Source organism: Piliocolobus tephrosceles, chromosome 6 (genome assembly GCF_002776525.5).
Source record: "Piliocolobus tephrosceles isolate RC106 chromosome 6, ASM277652v3, whole genome shotgun sequence".
In the NCBI taxonomy this organism is placed as follows: domain Eukaryota; kingdom Metazoa; phylum Chordata; class Mammalia; order Primates; family Cercopithecidae; genus Piliocolobus; species Piliocolobus tephrosceles.
The window spans coordinates 70,294,720-70,315,468 of record NC_045439.1 but is presented as its reverse complement, the minus strand read 5'-3'; the positions used below and the strand labels follow the sequence as shown (position 1 = coordinate 70,315,468).

Sequence of the window (20,749 nt, the reverse complement as noted above, 5' to 3'; positions counted from 1 at the left end):
GATTATCCATCTGAACAAGGGCTAATATACAGAATCTACAAGGAACTTAAACAAAAAAACAAACAACCCCATCAAAAAGTGTGTGAAGGATATGAACAGAGAGTTCTCAAAAGAAGACATTTATGTGGCCAACAAACACATGAAAAAAAGCTCATCATCACTGGTCATTAGAGAAATGCAAATCAAAACCACAATGAGATACCATCTCACACCAGTTAGAATGGTGATCATTAAAAAGTTGGGAAACAACAGATGCTGGAGAGGATATGGAGAAATAGGAACACTTTTACATTGTTGGTGGGTACAGTTGGTTGACTGTAAACTAGTTCAGCCACTGTGGAAGACGGTGTGGTGACTCCTCAAGGATCTAGAACCAGAAATACCATTTGACCCAGCCATCCCATTACTGGGTATACACCCAAAGGATTAGAAATCATTCTACTATAAAGACACAGGTACACATGTGTTTATTGCAGCACTGTTCACAATAGCAAAGACTTGGAACCAACCCAAATGCCCATCAGTGACAGACTGGACTAAGAAAACATTGCCCCTATACATCATGGAATACTATGCAGCCATAAAAAAAGAATGAGTTCATGTCCTTTGCAGGGACATGGATGAAGCTGGAAACCATCCCTCTCAGCAAACTAACACAGGAACAGAAAACCAAACACTGCATGTTCTCACTCATATGTGGGAGTTGAACAATGAGAACACATGGACACGGGGAGGGGAACATCATACACTGGGGCCTGTTGGGGGCTGTGGAGCTAGGGGAGGAATAGCATTAGGAGAAATACCTAATGTAGATGATGGGTCGATGGGTGCAGCAAACCACCATGGCATGTGTATACTTATGTAACACACCTGCATGTTCTGCACTTGTATTCCAGAACTTAAAGTATAATTTTTTAAAAAAGGAGATTATCTGAGAAAAGTTTATGATGGCATAACAAACACTGAAAAATATCCCATTTGTTTTTAATTCAAAATAATCCCATATCAATTTATTTTATTTGCATATTATATAGTCATATTAAATTATAGTAACCCCAAATTGGAATCTAAGCTATAGCTTATGCAAACTATCTCATAGGGAAACTTGTGATGGGCATTGGCTAAATAAGTAGATTAATGAAATTGCTGGAAATTTAAAAGCAGTTGAGGTAAAACCCTGAACGGGGACTAGGGGGAGGAACGAAGGAAATAGTCATCATGCTGATGCTCATTTTAGAAATAATTCACTTTCCCATGACAAAGATAAGAAGGCCATTTAAGAATTATTTACCTCTCAGCTTAAAAAAGAGAAAAAAAGATGTCTAGAGAACCCCACTGACAGGCGTGAAGAATGCACTGTTGCTCTTCCTTCTCATCCTCAGGCTGGGGTAGGCACGGGAGAAGCCTTTGCAGTTAAGCAGGGGAAAGAAGCAAGAAGTATCCAAACAGAACACACCTTTCCTTATTAGCTAAGGGAGAATCCTCTAAGACCATTTAATTAGTCGAGGAATAATAGCTACTGTACTCTATACAAACACTAAATCTTTATTTTTAAAATTTAGACAAAACACAAATTAAAGAGAGATTACACACTTTACAAAGGTTCTGCAATGTGAGTCATAAAAATAGCTTGTTCCTCTAGGGAGTGATTTTAAAAAGAATTCCATTTACAAAAAAATAAATAAATAAATTTACAAACAGCCTTTCCAGATTATAAAGTGAGTTACAGTTGATTTAACATAATAGAATTTTGTTATTTTATGTGGGGAGAACTGACTGAATTTTTTTAAAAGAGGATTTTCTCCTTATTAATAAGATTAAAAAATAATTTCAGTCTATGGCAGCAAGATTCTTCTGCACATAATCTTGGGGACCAATTGTTTTCCCCAATGCCTCAGGCAATGAATCCTTCAGCTCCTCCTTTTTACTGGGTCGCCGAAGCAGAAGTGGGCGTGCGTGGGGCACTCCCTATGGATAAGGCGGTTATTGCAGCCAACCCGGCCTAGGGCCTGGGTCTGTGTTCAGTGGGAGGACCTCCAACATGTGAGAAAGATGCAGGGGCAAGACTTTCTACTGTGGACTCTTCTGAGCTTTCCAGAGTTTGGCTACAACCCTTGTTATCCCAAAGAGAAGCGGAACATTATCAAAGTAAAAATCTCAGAAGTAATATCAATGAAATCTCTTCACAGGGCCATGGTCTATCATCCCCAAACCCTCTGTCTTTCTCCAGAGGGTCCCATACATCTAGAGTGTAGACATGCAGCTTTCTGTAATAGTGCAAAAAATAAGATTATTTTCTCTTCGTTCTAGGGTCATTCCTAGGTTATATTAGTCATTATACAAATGTGAGACCTTTCAAAGTTTGCTATGAACTCATAGGCAATGATGAATTTAATTTGTATTAAAGCACTTAGGTTGGAGCAAGTGGCATTTTAAAGCACATATTAATTCATTTAAAACCACATAATTCACTGCAGCTCTACAATGTGCCAAGCAGAGCCTGGCCAACTGGCACCTCTATTCCTTCCAAATATGTTACCCATCTTGTGCCCTGTTTTTATTTGATTATGTTATTAAACAAAATCTTTACTAATGACTGCAAGGAAAAGAATGACTTAATCAATACAGTGTTGTGGTCCACCCACTATGCAGTACTTTCTTGCTTGAGCTCAGAAATTACAAAAAGACATTTCAGTTAAGTAAAACAAATCCCAGAGAAACCCTATTATGGTCATGCAACTTCAAAAGCAAAGTTGAATTTGCACTCACAATGTATTTGGGGATCCTGTAACCATTCCACACCATTATACGTTGCCATGGATTGATTTAGCTACATGACAAAATCCCAATAAAAATATAGTTTATAAAACTGTGGTTCTACTCCGTGTTTGTTTTACTTCAGACACATTCTATCCATGGTTAGAAACAAACCATGACAGTGGTCTAGCTCTGAATTTCTATCCATGGTGAGAAATCAGGCATAACCATGTTCTAACCCTGAATGAGATCTTAATGTTTTATACCACGGGCAAATCATTAACATATGGAAATAACCTTCCCAGCTGCTCTGTTATTTACTTATTTTTGAATTCTATAGGTTCTACTGCCTCTTGTCTATACCCTATCCTAACTTTTCCTTATATTCTCTCCCCATTTTAAAAAGATTCCTTTCTTTTCCTTCCTTCTTTCTTTCTTTCCCTTTCTCTCTCTCTCTCTCTCTCTCTCTCTCTCTCTCTCTCTCTCGGATCTATCGGGGAAGAGACTTCATTCCGTGTTTCCACCTACTGTTCCAATGGCCCAGCGTCCCCTCTCCAACCTCTAAATTAAGCATTCACTTTAAAGCTCATGACTGTTTCCCTTCCTCCCTGCTAGAGGAAGCAGTGGATGCCTCCCAGACCCTGGCTTCACACTCTCTGCTGGGCTCCCCACAAAGCAGCCTCTCACCATATCCCATCCTCAGGTTTCTCTTTTTAATAAAGTTTGTGGTGGGCTTATGCCTCTAAATCATTTTCACCCATCAGAGCCATTTACCTTCCCTCTGTAACAACCAATATACTCGCTCCTCTCCCATCTCCTGGTGATGATTTCTGCCCCAGTACCTCATTCAGTAGGACAGAATGTGTTGTTTCTGGCTGTGGATAAAATATTTCCACATTGCTCTCAAAAACCACGGAACAAGTTCTGCAATGCAACCGTTTTGTCCTTCCACTTCTACTCACGGCGAACAAAGCAGCAGTTTACAGAAATAAAACCAATGAGAATCATAGGTTAAGGAACGGTTCGACGCTTAAGAAAAAAAAAGGAATACTTTATGTGATTTTTTGCGAAACTGCCTACAGGGTATTCAGCAGTGGTTCCCAAAGGCTGACCCAGTGACCAGTCTGGGTACACTGCATAGGAATCACCCGGGAGGTTGTTAAACATAAATATTGGTAGGACCCACACCTAGAGTTTCTGATTCAGAAGTCTGGGGTTTGGGAGCCACCAATAGAGAGTGTAAATCAATCTCCACAGATTGAGTAAAAGCCCCATAAGTGCATATATAACAACATGTGGATGCCAAATTTTCAACCGATGTAAGTCTTCAGACTTCACCTAGTGATTAATATGTTTTGAGAGAAGTATGAAAATATTTCTTAGTGTAAGTTAAGTCCTGATGGGGGGTGAGAAGGATAACAGCCAAAGTATGCACTGGCCTGTCCACTCACCACTAGTCTTTAACTGTATGTCTATAAGCAGATGTGAAAATGCCCCCCACCCCACTTTCTCCCATTCCCCAGCACCACCAGAAAACATGCTCTCCAGTTCTTTGAGGTATTTGACAGGCGGTGCTTTAAAAATGTTTCTTTTCATTTTTAGAGATAGGGGTGTTGCGATATTGCCCTGGGTTGCTCTAGAACTCCCGGCCTCAAGCAATCCTGCCTCAGCCCTCTGACAAGCTGGAACTACAGGCCCACTGCTGTGCCTTTGGGGCACTTTTAAAAAGATCAGTCCTTGTAGGGTTGACAGTTTATGTAGTATGCACCTGATTTATGCTCTGTTCAAAACTGAAAACAAAAATGATTAAAAAATGATTCAGGGTAAAACAGAAGAAACACCTCAGTAATTCTTTCTTCCTGAAGCACAATGGGCCATTTCCTTTCCTGGGATTAAAAATATGAAAGGGATATAAGCTACAACTCTCTCAGATTGTGATTTCCATAAATCCTTGGGGCTTTCGAATGCTACTTTCTCCACACAGGTACAAACCTTGAAATGCCATGTAGCAAAATTACCCCCACCTAGGACCTTGCTTATTTGCAACTATCAACTCATTCCAAGCAAGAGTATCCTTAGGAAAGAACCACTAGACTCTGTCCTTCCTCTCTGTAAAGACCTTCCTTTTCACATTGCATTCTAGGCTTGCGCTGTCTAACCCAGGGACCTCTAGCCCCATGTGGCTATGGAGCATTTGAAATGTGGCTTATTAGTCAATATTGAGATGTGCTCTAGGTGTAAAATAGGCACCAGATTTCAAAGACTTTGTATGAAAAACAAAAGAATGGAAAATATTCATAGTTTTTATGTTGATTAACATGTTGCTATGGTAATATTTTGAATCTATGAGGTTAAATAGGATTTATTTTTAGAATTAATTTTACCTATTTCATTTTTACTTCCTTAAATGTGGTCCTTAGAAACCTTAAGATTACATGTGTGTGGTGCATTTTGTTTCAATTAGCCAGCGCTGTTCTCGACAGAGTCTGGGGTTTCACTTCCCATCTCAAAGCTTGTTCCACACGCTCCCTCAGCACGCTCGATCCCTCTCCCCACTTAGTTCACCCACCTCTGCTCCAGGCACAGCTAATGGGAAACTTCTTACATTACCTAGTTATTTCCCAATCCAGTCCCTGAAACTCCACCATAGGTTTGTAATCTTTTGCCCACCATCCTGTCAAGTAATGTCTCCCTTTTTATCTTAACAGATTCTAAATTCCCACTTTTTCATGAAATCTTCCCTTTTTCAATGAAGACGACACAATGAAGACTACCTATTATGCACTTTATAGACATTTCAGTTTGGCTATAGAACTACTGAGGTTATTATTTTGATTATTACCAAATACTCATTTCTTCAACAGCATTCACTGGGCACCTCCTGAAGGCGAGGCACAGTGCTAGCTCTAGAGGATACTGAATAATGTCAGCACACAGCCCCAACATGATGTGTGACATGAGGCCAGAAGGAACACAGACACTAAACCAAGGCTCTTCTGCCCAGAAGGATGCTCTACTTGCAAACACCTTGCTGACGAAGGATTTGAATGTAGTGCTTACATAATACATAAGTCTTGTGGCTTAGAAACTTGAAACTGCTTGACTGCCTAGTAAACACTTCCTCCTCCCACACTTGTATCCTCTTTCAGGTTTCTTCATTACCCTGTAGACTCCATTTGTCTTTGTATTCCCCCCATTTTTGCTAACCCAGGATTAAACACCATGCTTTCGTGTGTGTGTGTGTGTGTGTGTATGTGTATGCTCATTTATTTTTCATAATAATGTGGATACCATTATTGTTCCTATTTAAATCTGAGGAAACTAAGGCACAGAGGAGTTATGTAACTTGGTCACATAGGTAATGTGGTCACATAGGTAATGAGTAGAGGAGTCAGGATTTGAACCCAGGCAGCCTAACTCTAGCGCCAAAACTATTAACCACACACACACAAACACCAAGGACAATGCAAGCTTGAAGCTGCCAAAGCTATCTAGTGCCAAATGAGAGAAGCTACCCCAAAATGAAGCCTATATAAGAAAAGGATAGCTGGAGAAAAGGAGGGAGAGAGGGAGAAAGAGAGTATATCAGAGAAGTATAATTAAAGATTATTTTATTTGAACCACTGGAAAGTACGAAGCCAGAAACTACCCTTTGGCCTTCCCAGCTATACAAGTGAATGGGGTCTTTTGTCATTTGTAGCCATAGGTTCTTAATGAGGGGTCCACTCACAATTGTACACACAGCTCTGTTTGTGTATACTATAAAACAATATATATATACATGTCTCTGGGGAGGTTCTCAAAGGAGACCTTGATTCTATATAACTGCTATATGTACAGCTTCTTAGTCAAATATCCTCTGCTACAATGAGCTGGGGACCCTTAGAACACATCACTTGTCATGCGGCTGGCCTCTGCTAACAGTAGGTCTATCCCTGGTGCCATATTTGCATGGAGCAGAATAAACTTTTTTCCTATGTTAAGTGCCACAGTGCCTGGAATCTTGCCATAAAATATGTATCAATGATAATTTCTAACCATCTTTTAAAATACAAAGTGTGTTTGAAGAAAGCCTCTTGGCAATTCAACATGCTGAACTGAAAATGCATGTTTCTCTTAGAGCTTTCTCCAAACCCTTCAAAAACGACAGTATGTCAGTCCCCATTCTGCTTATCTTCAGATCAGTTTCTCACTCCTGCCTTGTCCTGCTCTGCTCTGTAAAGTGAAGGGGCTGACCTCTGCAAGGCTGGTTTCCCAGACTTCCCTGGGTTCAGCAAATAGGAGCACTGGTGAGTGGGATTCTGAAGGTAGGGAGAGAAGGGAGAAAGCAGAGGACTTCTCCCATCCCTCTCTACCTCAGGCAGGCAGTGGCTGCGTCCTGAGGCTCCATCTCCCACTAGACAGACCTACCATGATTCTAGCTTCCAGCAGTGTTGCCAGGTCCTGGGCTCTGACAACACCACCTCCTCCCTTGGTCCCCTCAGCCTGAGGTGGTGGTGCTATTGCTAATCTCTAGGTTGCCTCACAGTCCTTTGCTGGCTACTCAGCATTTCTACAATCTGGACAGAATTGGGGCAGGGATACCATCCAACTCAATACAAAGCAGTATAAGTATAATATTTAGAAATATCAAAGTGAATTACACAGAATCAGCTAAAAGTCAAAGGCCCTTACCTCTGGAATTCCTTGCATTGACTTTGCATAGTTTCAAATACTCAGAGTGGGTGTATTCTCCTGATTGGGCCACGACTAACACAGGCAACAAAATAATAATAATTATAAATAAGTATAAACCCACAGCGACAAAGAGGATGGAGCAGGAAGTCACAGTGAATGTGCAATGTCAATTCATTTTTGCAAGATGGAAACGGATGGAGGAATGGTCACTGCCTTAGCAGGGCAGAGAAGGCTGCACCCTAAGTACCTAAAGAAGGGATTGCCAGGAAAGACCCTGGGATATCCCTGGGATGCCTCAGGCCTCGGAGGTACCAGATAACTTGAAAAGTGGGAATATGTGACCAGAAGCAAGAGCACTGTTTGAAAGTCCATGTATGTTTTCTCTCCCACCTCACCCTGAAGACCTGAGGCTTACTCTTTGGAGACTGTATAAGAGCAGCTTCAGACTGGAGGGCAGTGGAGGGCAGGAAAGCGGCCCCATACCAGAAACAAGAGGATGACAAGAATATTTTCGTCCTTAACAGTGGGAACTTCACACACATACAATCTTGATTGAAAGATTCTTCATTGGAGAAACAGTATCCCCAGAAAAGACATTTAAATATTGATATTGGAAGAGAGATGAGAGAGGACCTAACAAAAAAGCCAAGTAATTGCCAAAACCCCACCTTCAACAAGCCCCACCACATTATCTGCTAAGAGTTTGACAATGTGGAAACAGTAGGGGAAAGGAACCTGAAGAAACATTTAGGAAGACATTGCAATTAACAATAGCCTTATAGAGAACTAAATAATGAAAATATGAGGCAATAATTAATTCCAGAAAAATAAATCCTTGAGCACTACTTGGTTCAGCAGTGAAGTCAAAATAATGAAAACAATTGATTATGGATCAATAATGGGACAGATGTAAGAAGGGGAAATGGGGATAGCGTGTAATTCTAGATGTCATAAATAACATTTAAAGTTGACAAATTAAGAAGGAGTGGTGTATTAGTTTCCTAGGGCTGCATCACAAATTACCCCAAACCCTGTGGCTTAAAACAACAAAAAATTATTCTTTCACAGTTCATTAGTCCAGAAGTCCAAAATCAAGGTGTCATCAGTGTTGGCTCCTCTTAAAAGCTCTGAAGGAGAATCTGGTCCATACCTCTCTCTCTGAGCTTCTGGGGATTGTGAGCAGTCTTTGGTATTCACAGTCTTGTAGCTGCAGAATTCTAATCTCTGCTATCAAAGAAGATAGCATTTGGCCATCTTTACAGCATGTCTTTTTCTGTGAGTCTCTTTCTTTGTTCTCAGAATACCAGTCATAGTGGACTTAGGGCACACTCTATTCCATATGACCACCTTTTAAGTTGAATAATTACATCTACAAAGACCCTGTTTCCAAATAAAGTCACCTTCTGAGGTTCTGGGAAGGATGTGAATTGGGGCAGGGACACTGTTCAACTTAATAGAACCAGTATAAGTATAATATTTAGAAATTTTGAAGTGAATTACAATGGAATCAGCTAAAAGTCAAAGGTCCTTACCTCTGGAATGGGAACTGGTGGGTGGAGAGGGCATGGTAGGGGAACGATGTTCATGCTTACAAGGCTTGGAAAAGACATGCCTTTGGCACACTGACACCATGTCCTTTCCTTCAGGCCAGTAGGAGTATCATATTTCTTCTCCTTCTGGTTAAGTGTGGTCAAGTGGCTAGTTCCTAATGATAGGTTGGGTGAAAAGGACACATGTGGTCAGAGCTCTAACCACCAGGGTGAAACCGTTCAGCTGTATTCTTCCTCCCACAGGGATGGGGAAAGCACGTGTTCAAACAGAGCTTCTTTCAGTCTGAGCAGTGTGTCCCCTGGCTATGGTCTGAATGTTTGTGCCCCCCATCTCCCGCCACAAATCTATATGGTGAAATCCAACCCCCCAAGGTGATGGCATCAGGAGTGGGACCTTTAGGAGGTCATGAGGGTACAGCCCTCAGGAATGGGATTAGTGTCCTTATAAGAGAGACCGTAGAGTGATGCCTTGCTCTTTCACCATGTGAGGACACAGCAATAAGGCACCCCTTATGAACCAGGAAACAGGCCCTTACCAGATATCAAACTTGCCAGCACCTTGAGCTTAGATGTCTCAGCCTCCAGTACAGTGAGAAATAAATTTCTGTTGTCTATAAGTTACCCAGTTTATGATATTTTGTTAATGCAGCCTGGACAGATGAAGATACCTGGTTGTATCAGACACAAAATCCTTGTTTTTGTAATGTGCTGAGATTTAAAGTTTGTTGTTGATGTTACAGCCACATAACCTAGCCTGTCTTAATTGACACAAGGCTTGGAGTATTATTTGAATTTGATACGACATACATGTACTATTTTGATAAATATTAAAATAAATAACATAAATGATAAACTGTAAGAGATAATACACGAAACCACTTAGCATTGGTGATTTTAGCAGATCACTTTTTAAATGACACAGTATTCCGAGAGTACTGTATTCTAAGTTGTGGCAGGCATTGTCAAAGTGGGGCATGGGATACATGAAGCCAAACCTTACGTCACAATTTTTTTTACTGGATTTTATTAATTAAGGAGCAGTATACTGAATTAATCCAAATATCTCACAATATCTCACGTGCTGGATTATGGCCAAATAAATGGGTCTACTTTTTGGAGTCAAGGCTTGTTTTGGGGTTCTGTTTGTGCCTAATCTTTTTCTTGCTGAATGAGTAACAACAGGTTCTAAAAATATACTTCCAAACTCCTCTTTCAAGTGGATTTTTTAAACTCTGTAAACGATCAACACTCTTACCTGGGTATGAATTTATTTCTATTTAGAAACACAGTCATCTCCTGTGTAATGTGATGGTGACGAGGTTCCCACATGTGGTCTGCTCCTGCCCACTTGATGTCACCTCTCTGTTAGTGCCTGGGTGATAAATCCTTTCAATCTTGCATATTCTACTTCTGTGGCAATGTCAGTTGCCCATATTTGTGCCTTTCAGTTTACTCTATGATTGTGAGTCTTTGTTCAACATACTTTTCATTATGCAGGTCAAATACCACCCTGTATCCAATTCCCCTCTCCTGCAGAGCACCTGGAAGGACTGTATCTTCCTCCCTGCTGAAGTTAGGCAAAGTCATGTGACTAACTCTAATGAATGAATGCCATTTTAGTGAAAATATTTATGTAACAAAGAAGGTATAAAGCCCCAGTAACTTGTTATATCCACTTCAAGAAATTTTCAATTCAATTCCAGTACAACAAAATGACACAGCTTTTGAAGTTCATTGGGATGAGATCTCAATTAGCTAATCAGACTGTGAGCTCTCTGAGGGTAGAGCTATCCTGAAACCCACACACACTAGATGCTCAATACACATCTGTTGAGAGGATGAACAAAGCATTGAGTGAATGAGTGACCATATTCTAATATTGTGTCTGGATTAAATCACTCTTATTTCTCCTCTATGTTCATTGGAACAGTTTACTAATTTAGGAAATTACCTTCAAATGAAAAAGATTATTTTCTCAGTGAGATTAGCAACAATAATCTGGCTTCTCAAAGAAGGTTAACACAGAATCTAAGAGGGAAATCCCAGGGAGTTTTGCCTTCTGTTTTGGAACCTTGTAATAAAGATGGCCCAGGGGTGCAAATATCTTGTATTTGAATATAATTTGTGGTTTTCTTTTTTTTTGAGACGGAGTCTTGCTCTGTCGCCCAAGCTGAAGTGCAGTGGAGCAATCTCGGCTCACTGCAACCTCCACCTCCCTGGTTCAAGTGATTCTTCTGCCTCAGCCTCCCGAGTAGCTGGGATTACAGGGGTGTGCCACCATGCCCGGCTAATTTTTGTATTTTTAGTAGAAATGGGGTTTCACCATGTTGGCCAGGCTGGTCTCAAACTCCTGACCTCAGATGATCCACCTGCCTCAGCCTCCCGAAGTGCTAGGATTACAGGCGTGAGCCACCATGCAGGGCCCCTTGTTTTCTTCTTTCTCTTTGAGTTTAGTGATTTGAGGCTGTTACAAACTGAATGCTTGTGTCCCTCCAAAATGTGTATGTGGAAGCCCTAACCCACAATGCGATGGTATTTGGAGGTGAGGTCTTTGGGGGGTGATTAGGTTTAAATGAGGTCATGAGGATCTTGTCCCTATGATGGGATTAATGGCTTTATAAGAAGAGGAAGTAACACCGGAACTTTCTGTCTCTGCCATGTAAGGATACAGCAAGAAAGAGGCCCTCTACAGTTAGGAAGAGGGCCCTCACCAAGAACTGAATCAACCAAGACCTTAATCTTGGAATTCCTATCCGCCAAAACTGTAAATATGAACGTCTGTTGTTTAAGTCACCCAGTCTATAATATTTTGTTACAGAAGCTCCAGGTAAGACAGAAGCCAAATTCCCATCTTCTCTACCTCTATTAGAATAGTAATACTATTTTTGCATGCCACAGTCACCTTCTCTTGCTTTCAGCAACCAGCCTAAGATTCCACTGCCTCTTTAGGTAGAGTAAGTAACACGTCCATCCAGTGACCAACCTGAATTATCAAATATTTCCTAATTGAGGCAGTAATCGTTTCTTTAACTACCATTATTGCATAGCATTGTTGGCTGTTAGGCTCCAACCTAGGCATGGTGCTCTTGGGTTTCATATAGTGCAAATAAATGGAAATTTTCACTAGACTCCAAGAGCTTCCAATTTGAAAAAATAGAAAGTTCAGTAATTCAGTCACAGGTTTAACTTTTTAAAAATGCTCTAGATCATATTATCCCCACAAAGTTTTGTTATTTTTCTTTTTTTCCTTCTTGGTAAATAGATTTAATACATTGCCCTGGCTTGCACTGACCATATTATGCCCTTTCAGTTTTCTGAAAATATAGCATTTTGCATTGGCAAACAGCAATAGGAATAAATTATTTAAGCACTATGTAAAAAACTTACTTGAAATTTTGAAGTCTCATACCAAAATACTGACTATTAGATAGAGATTTGTTATGCAATGCCAAATGAAAATGCGCTGTCATAATCCACTAGATAAAGTTTAGTTTTTACATCATTTTGATAAATTTACCTCATTTACCAGTATAGCTACAAATCATGCCTTATGGTTGTCATGTAAAGGCAGTAAAATATTACATACTTCAGATGACCTTTATCCATGCTTTTCACTGTTCACATTTTATCTGTCAAATAGTACTTTCTTTAGAAGCAAATATAACTGCCATTATAGAGAGAAGCTACCGACCTGGGACAAGTCCTAGCATTTAGTGCTCTGACAGATCTTAATTTGGATATTAGCCAAAGTCAATAAAACTTGTTCATGCAGAACCTTACCTGGTTTTCACCACATCTAGGGGGTGCATCAGGCAAATTTCTACAAGACCTGAAAGATGATAAAGAAAAGTCCAATAAACACTTATGTAAACGCTGGTTCTTATTTCCTTGATCCTGTCGATTTCTTGAGTATGCGGGTTCAGATAAAGAACTTGGGACTTCGAATATGACAGCTAATAGTAATAGGCCAGTGGCAAAAGACAGAAGCATAATATGATTTTATTTCAATAGGAATGAGATATGTGAGTGAGTACTTTCTTACAAGTGCTCTGGCAGGGAGGTAGGGCTGGAGGGGAAAGAACATTTAAAAAAGAATCAGATGTGCTAATTGCAATCAACTGGATGGGAGTTATGGCTTTCCATTCCAGCCCAATAATAAGGATATACGGAAGGAAGGGAGGAAAGAAAAGAAGGAAGGAAGAGCGGGGGCTCTTTGAATCTCTCCCAGCTTTGGTATGTTAGTAAATATAGCAAATCAGAAACCTCAGTTTCAGTACTCATGAAACAAAGATAATGATGCCCCTTCTCTCCCAAGGTAGTTATGAAAATACAATACATATCAATATATTAATAGCTTAACAGAGAATATTTCTTGCAAGATCATTGTGTGCTAGGCATTGTTCTAAGCAGTACTTAGATTACCTCATTTAATCTTCACAAGAACTTTATGTGATAGGATGTATTATCCCCATTTTACAAATGAGATAATTGAAGCATACAAGTTAAATAACTTGTCTAAGATGTTACATCTAGGAAGTAGCTTTAATTCCCACAAAGCCCTGATCTTAACCATTGCACAGTGAAAGAACTATAGCTTCTTGCAAATAAATTGTAAAACTCTCTCTCTCCTATTGTCTAACTGAGCAGACTACTCAATTATAATACAAACTACTGGCATGCAACAATAGGAGTAGTACAGTAGTGTTAGGTACTAGTAGTTATAAAAATAATTATAGTAGTCATTCTTATGGTCTTACAGAGGTAATAACAGTAATAGCTATCTACATATGGATGATCATTTAACATACATGGTCCTGATATGCACAATGAGTGGACAAGGTAAGTATCATTATTATCTTTCCTTTAAGATAAGAAAACTGAGGTTGATAATGTTCAACCGATTTGCCCAAAGGCCACACAACAGTATTTGTGAGTAGTTTCTTATAGGCAGAGCATTTACCTCCATGTATAAACTAACTCAGCTTGAATTTAGCTATGACGTAGTTTATCTTCCCTATCCCATATTTATCCACACAAATGTCTTTTCCTCCCCATACTGACCAGGTCCAGAAAGCTCAAAGGGCCTGTACCTACCTGAAGGCCCCCTTTGCTTCTACAGAAGCTTTAGGAAGTTTTCCCTGCAAATGCCGTGCTCTAGGTTGCAAAGTCCTGTGTATGGACCAAAACTGTCTTACTTTGGCTACAACTAATAAGATCCAACATGGATGTTTGTGCCAAAGGCTTCCCAAGTCAAGGACCCAATTGGAGTCTCATTGCCTAGAGACAGGAAGAGACAGGCTCAGGTGAGCAGAGGCCACAGGGTTGCTGGACACAACAGCAAAGCCTCTAGGTACCGTTTTAGCTTTACTATTAAGCCCTGTTTCTCAAGGTAGCATGAGTAGAAATCTTCCTTGCCAACTGTAAAGTCTCCACATACTTCTCCTTGCTTGAGAATTCACATTTACCCCCAAAGTAAGAATCAGGTGACCAGAATTTTTGTTCTGGTACCTTCAGGGAATCATCATTTACCCATGATGACATCAGTTCCTTATCTGTAAAGCAAAAAGATTAAATGGCCTAGAATAACTTTGAGGTCTAATATTCTATGCTTGTTGCTGTTTTTGAATCTGACTCATATATATTCATATATATATATATATATATATATATATATGAAATGAGGTCATGAGGGTCTTGCCCCCATGATGGGATTATATATATACACACACAAACATAAACATACATATACATATATTATTTATAATTCTAATTTAAGCTTTATTATATTAGTTATGAGATAAAACCCTAATCCTATTTAAAAAGTTTACTCTGGTACTCTGGGAACTCAGACTTTAAAAATAGCATCCTTACCACACACTGTAGCAGAAATCCATTAAGTACACTTCCATGCACCTTATGCACATAAGGAAATAAGATACTCAGAATCAGTTTACCAAAGCAAGTACACAAAGCTTCTCCCACTGACTTGACATTAGAGTAGAAGCAAAAAACACATACCAAATAGCACTAGTTGGTACATTTCTCAAGAAGTTTACCAAAAGAACCCACAATAGCAACAACTTATTAAAGCTTACAGCAAGACTTGGAGAATCAGACCACATTATATAAATTTATAATATAAATTTATAATATAATTTACATTATATTATAATAATAATATATAATATAGTATATATTATAATTACAATTATATAATTATATTATAAATTATAATATAATATAATTTATAATATAAATCTATTATATAAATCTATTTGCAAAATTGTTTCAGTTTTCTATGTGCTAATGTACATTTCTGGTAGTAAACAGATAATCAATAAGATGATTATACTTTTGTGATTATTTAAAATTATTTTCAATCCCCTAGTATGCACCAAAACACTCATTTATTCACTTGACAAACTTGCAGTGGCTACCCTCTGTGTGTCTGGTATTGAGGATACAGTCTAGTGAGGGGAACAGACAGACACATAAGAAGAAATAGTAATGCATGGAAGGAGGTGCAATGCTCAGAGTTTATGGGAGCACATCAGAGAGAGGCCCCTGACCTAGCATGGGATCAGGTGAGGGGTGGGAAAGGGATTCAAGGCAGAGAGAGGACAGCATGAGCATGAGGCATAGAGGAAAGACATTGCACACAAGAAGGAAGAAAAGAGGCAAGAAGCACGTGAACATTACAGCAACCTAGGGTTGAAGGCAGGGTATGGCAAGAGATGAGGCTGCAAGTGTGCAGGTGAGGCTCAAGTTCACATTTAGGCACTTCAGCTTTATCCCATAGACCACAAGGAGCCCCTGAAGGATTTTCTTTTTTTAATAGCTCTTGGTTGTTTTTTTCTTATTACCAACGTACTCCATGTTTACTGAAGACATTTCGAGGAGTTGTAAGCAGAGGAGTGTTATTGACCTCCGCTAACGTGCTCTCCCAATAATCTAATCATCCCCTCCCTTTAATTCCCCCAGTCCTCCCAATCACAGTATTCACATGCAAGCACAACAGCACTGATGGCCCAGCCCTCTCTCCATTGGTAAACAGTTTACCAGTAAAAGCACTGTGTCTCATCATAGCATAGATGTCTTGGTGTCCCATGTACCTCTAAATCTGAGAGTCAATGGCCATCTATGAAACTACCTGCAAAACTGTGAACTGACCAAAAGGAAAATGGGACCTAAATGGTCAAATATATTTGGTTCAGGATCTCTGTGTGATTATTTATTCACTGTTGTTTTTAATCGAAACAAATAATTTATAGAATTTAAGTTAGTGATAAAATGCATTACAGGCAGAGAGAACACAAATGTTGGAAATTATATGGAAGTTTTGACTTTCATCAGAGTCCAGAGTTAAATCTGGATTCACTCAGAGTGGGAACGGATGCTTGCTGTCCTCCACAGACAGCTAAAGACTGTGAGACCCTGATTATTATTTATGAAGATAACCATATAAATAGAATCAGATTAATCATGTTACATAGGCCTAGAAGTGACCTCAAAAAACTGAATGGTACCATGTGTCTATTGACAATTCTATGACCTAGTATGAAGGCACGAACTAAATAATGAGGTAGTGAGCACAAATTTTAATACTTTCTCTATTGTCATAAAATTAAAGTCTAACATAGAAAAGAATATGACTCTGAAATATCAGCTTCCATTTAATAATCCATCCTAATTGTGATTTTAAGACACACTGATCTCAAGACAAATACAACCTAGAAGTGTTGCTTTTACCAACCTGGCATTTATTAAACTCACCAGCCACAGAGGAATTAAATGGTTCAATCTCCCCTACTCATGCATGATATAAAAATTGTATTGCCAACCACCAACCATAGAAACATTTTCTCTGGGGAAAAACGTTATAATTTCATAGTATTTGAGAAGGAATATGAAAAAAATACATAAGATCCTAAATAAAAATTTAGATCAGTGCTTTTCTTAGACTCTCTAGCTGATTTTAGATTTAAATTTGGTGTTTGATCTTAAAACCAGAAAAAAGTCATCTTACAGATAAAATGTCTTCAAGTCATGCTTAACTTTAAATGAGCTGGACTATTTGTAACTTCCATTCATTTTGGGAATAAAAAGCAGAATCAAAACATAACCAAATGACAGTATGAAAATAATTATAAAAACATAAAAACATATATTTTCTCAAATAACATACTACATTTCAGAAAGTAAAAAATGTTCCATATGTTACTTTTATTTCAGGCAACTGATTTATCACAATAACAAGTAAACAAGAATTACTATTAGATTTGTTTAAGCTAGACAAAATACTGATTTTATAAGGCTGAACATTATAAAAATTAGAAAAGTCCCAAAGCAGACGGATACTGTAAATTTAATATATTGTAAATGTTTTCATTGGCTCTGCAGATTCATGTCATGTTAGTGAGCATGACTATATCTCTAAGATTTGAATGAAACTGGTAATTTGACCCTACCATGGGCACAAAAATCCATGGGTTATCCCGTGAACTTTACCTTGGGATAGCCCCTGAATGCCCCGGCCTTTGAACTGCCTCAAGTACATGCCTGAGCCTGAGCCAATATTGAGAAAAGATTAACACCACCCTGTCATAAACCCTTCTCCCAGACTTCATCTTTTCTGAGAAGATCTCCTGCCTGTTCAACCACAAAACTTCACTGATCATTAACACCACCCCCACCTTCCTCTGAAATAACCTGCACTGCACTCTTTTCCAAAAAAAAGAAAAGTACAAACATTGCCACACAATGATTAATCACGATTGATGAGAGAACAGTTTCTTCTCAGTGTTCAATTCCTAGAACTTTCTCTTTCCTCAGGAATGTTTTTCTTCTATAAGGACACATGTACATATACTTCTGAGAATCCTACTAACCCTCAGATCTCAACCATTTTCCCAGAAATCCTGGGGCAAACATGGTTAATTGTCCTCTTGGTAGGCATCCCCTCTTCTTCCTGGCCACCCAGAATAAATATTGCATTTTCCAGTTTCTTTTGCTGTTCAGCATCACCATGCGACTAAGTTCTGGCCAAAGGGATGTAAGGGAAAGTGGTTTGAGCAACATCTGGGAAGTTTTTTAAAGAGCAGGAGACTGCTCTTCTCTTTCTCCCTTCTTACTGGTGGAACATGGACACAGGCTGCCATTATAGACAACAAGGTAACTTTGGGCATAGAGGCCACACACAGCACAGCAACAACATAGACATAGTGGAGTTCTGGGTTATCTACCTCCAGACACTCATGTTGGAGAAAAATTTCTTTTTTCCTCACACTACTGTGATTTGGGTTTTCTACCACATACGCTAATCTAATTCTGATACAGGAGCTCCCTGAACTTGTATCATTGTGTGACACTACCACTGTTTCTTTTCTTATCTAGAAGCTCCATGAAGACAAGCTCCATCTGCCCTCTCCATGTTTGTATTCCCACCACTTTGCACAATGGCTGGTACTCAGTATGCTCAATAAGTATTTGATGAATAAATAAATTAATGCTGATTAGGGTTTCTGCCAATGCCGTTATGTCAGCTAATTCTCAAGATAAATTGAACTGGCAGCTATTTATTCTGGATTTAATTCATTAGTTTGAACCTTATATAAATAAGCTGATAAGGACAGAGAAATATTCATAAAATGACAATAAATAAAGCACAGTAAGTACCTGAATACAGAAGTATGATATTGTTAATCACATATCCTGCTATGTAAATGTTAGAAAACAACTAATCAATTGGCACCTAATAGATTGACAGATGATTCTTGAGAACTGTGTGCATGCAGAGTAACGTCCTAGGTGCTGGAGAACACAGCCTGATGCTGCAACAAGGATGCTGGAAAGGCTGAAGGATTTCAAAGCTCAGCACAGAAGGGACACATTGAGAAAGGCCTTACATGTAAAGGGAAGACATTGAGCAGAAAACAGCAATACACATAAAAATATGGTTCAGGCCTAGTAATTTAGTGTTGCTGTTGATAGTGTGAAATGTTACTTACGTTCTGCATCAATTCTAGTCTTACATAACTGTTTACATTTATCCCAAATTGTCTACCTTCTTTGAGGAACTATGTTATAATTCTGATTAAAAACTAATGACAGAAAACACAATCATTTAAAATTTTAAAATTAAAATGTTATATCATCTGTGGCCTGCGTATTCTTTATATTTGAGATGACATGCCCTAAGTCACAAGGCTGATTTCTGGCAAGTAAAGACCATTTAAAATGTAAATGTGTGTGTGTGTGTGTGTGTGTGTGTACACATGAGGAAGTAGTTCTTAAAATTGTCACCAACTTTGCCTATGACCACTGATAGATATCTCATAACTCAACAATAATATCCTTTTTCCTATGAGCTAGGAGTAGAAAAACCACATCAAAAGTATCACTTCCCAGAAAACATGAGGTGGTTCTTTTTCATTTCAGAGATTTAAAATGCTTACAATGTAAAGCCGAAGATCTTATCTCCACCCTGCCCCTTTTTTCTACCCATTACTTTACAACCTAGGTCACAGAAAAGAGACAATAGTGAGTGTGTAACTACATACACAGACTGATTGACTGTGGAACATACCTCATCCCTGCCAACTCCTAATGGAACCCATAGGTACAGAAATGTAGAATGCTGATGTCATTCCTGTGCTTTCCTTCCCACTCTACCTCTGCCTTTACCCAGGAACGGTGTTGCAATGGGCTTTAGTAACCTTTTCAGCAATAGGAAGAAGGTATGTAGAAGACAAGCTGGGTGACCCAAAGTAGTAGCCATAAATATAATTAAAGGACAATGTTGAATGATCCTTTAGCATGGTTTATTTTACTATATACAATGTTATTATACACTGTTCTGTTCTGATACATTATTTGAGAACAGAGTATTCTAAATTTAGTCTGCTTTATTATTACTAAGGCAATTCACTGCTCCTTTCTCTATAGTTCCATTGCATGCACTAATTGTTTTACATTGTATCATATATACCAAGAATAGCATTTATCTGGCTGGGCATGGTGGCTCACACCTGTAATCCCGGCACTTTGGGAGGCCAAGGCAGGTGGAGCACTTGAGACCAGGAGTTTCAGACCAGTTTGGCCAACACGGTGAAACCCCATCTCTACAAAAAATACAAAAATTAGTCAGGTGTGGTGATGTGCATCTGTAGTCCCAGCTACTTGGGAGGTTAAGGTAGGAGAATCGCTTGAACCTGAGAGGCAGAGGTTGCAGTTAGTTGAGATCATGTCACTGCACTCTAGCCTGGGTGACAGAGTGAGACCCTATCTCAAAAAAAAAAATAAAATAAAATAACATTTATCATATGATACTCTGTCTCTCCACGCTGCTCCCCAATTCCCCAGCCATTGCAGTATTCAACATCAGACACTGTAGTCTATGTGAATGGTATCTCTAGGTTGTGAAAAGCCTGTGTAGCCAAAACAAATGATGAAATCTTTGAGAAGAGGGAGCATTTATCTTTATATACCCACTGAATAAATTACAGCAAATACCTGAAACCCACTGAAGAAGTTCTCTACCTACTCACTCTCTTGGTGATCTCATCCAAATCCATGGTTTCAATTATGCCAAAAAACAATTCACCAATTTCTATTTCTAGTCCAAACTTCCCTTTCAAAGTCTAGATTTAAATATCCGATTGCCTGTTTGACATCTCTGCTTGGATATCTAGTAGCCTAGATATTCAGTCTAAAACTGGATTCCTGACCCTGCACACCTCTATCCCCTTCGGAAACAACATGCTCAA

The 20,749-nt window shown here is 39.0% G+C and overlaps 1 protein-coding gene across 2 annotated transcripts in view; it reads right to left on the bottom strand.

The window, feature by feature from the left end:
• Positions 1–20,749, bottom strand: part of SLC25A21 (solute carrier family 25 member 21) — a 505,801-nt gene that overhangs the window by 196,613 nt on the left and 288,439 nt on the right. For both annotated transcript variants that reach the window (XM_023189651.2, XM_023189652.2), the window contains exon 2: positions 12,765–12,813. In XM_023189651.2, coding sequence (XP_023045419.1) covers positions 12,765–12,813 — 49 coding nt within the window. The remainder of the gene's footprint in view (positions 1–12,764; positions 12,814–20,749) is intronic.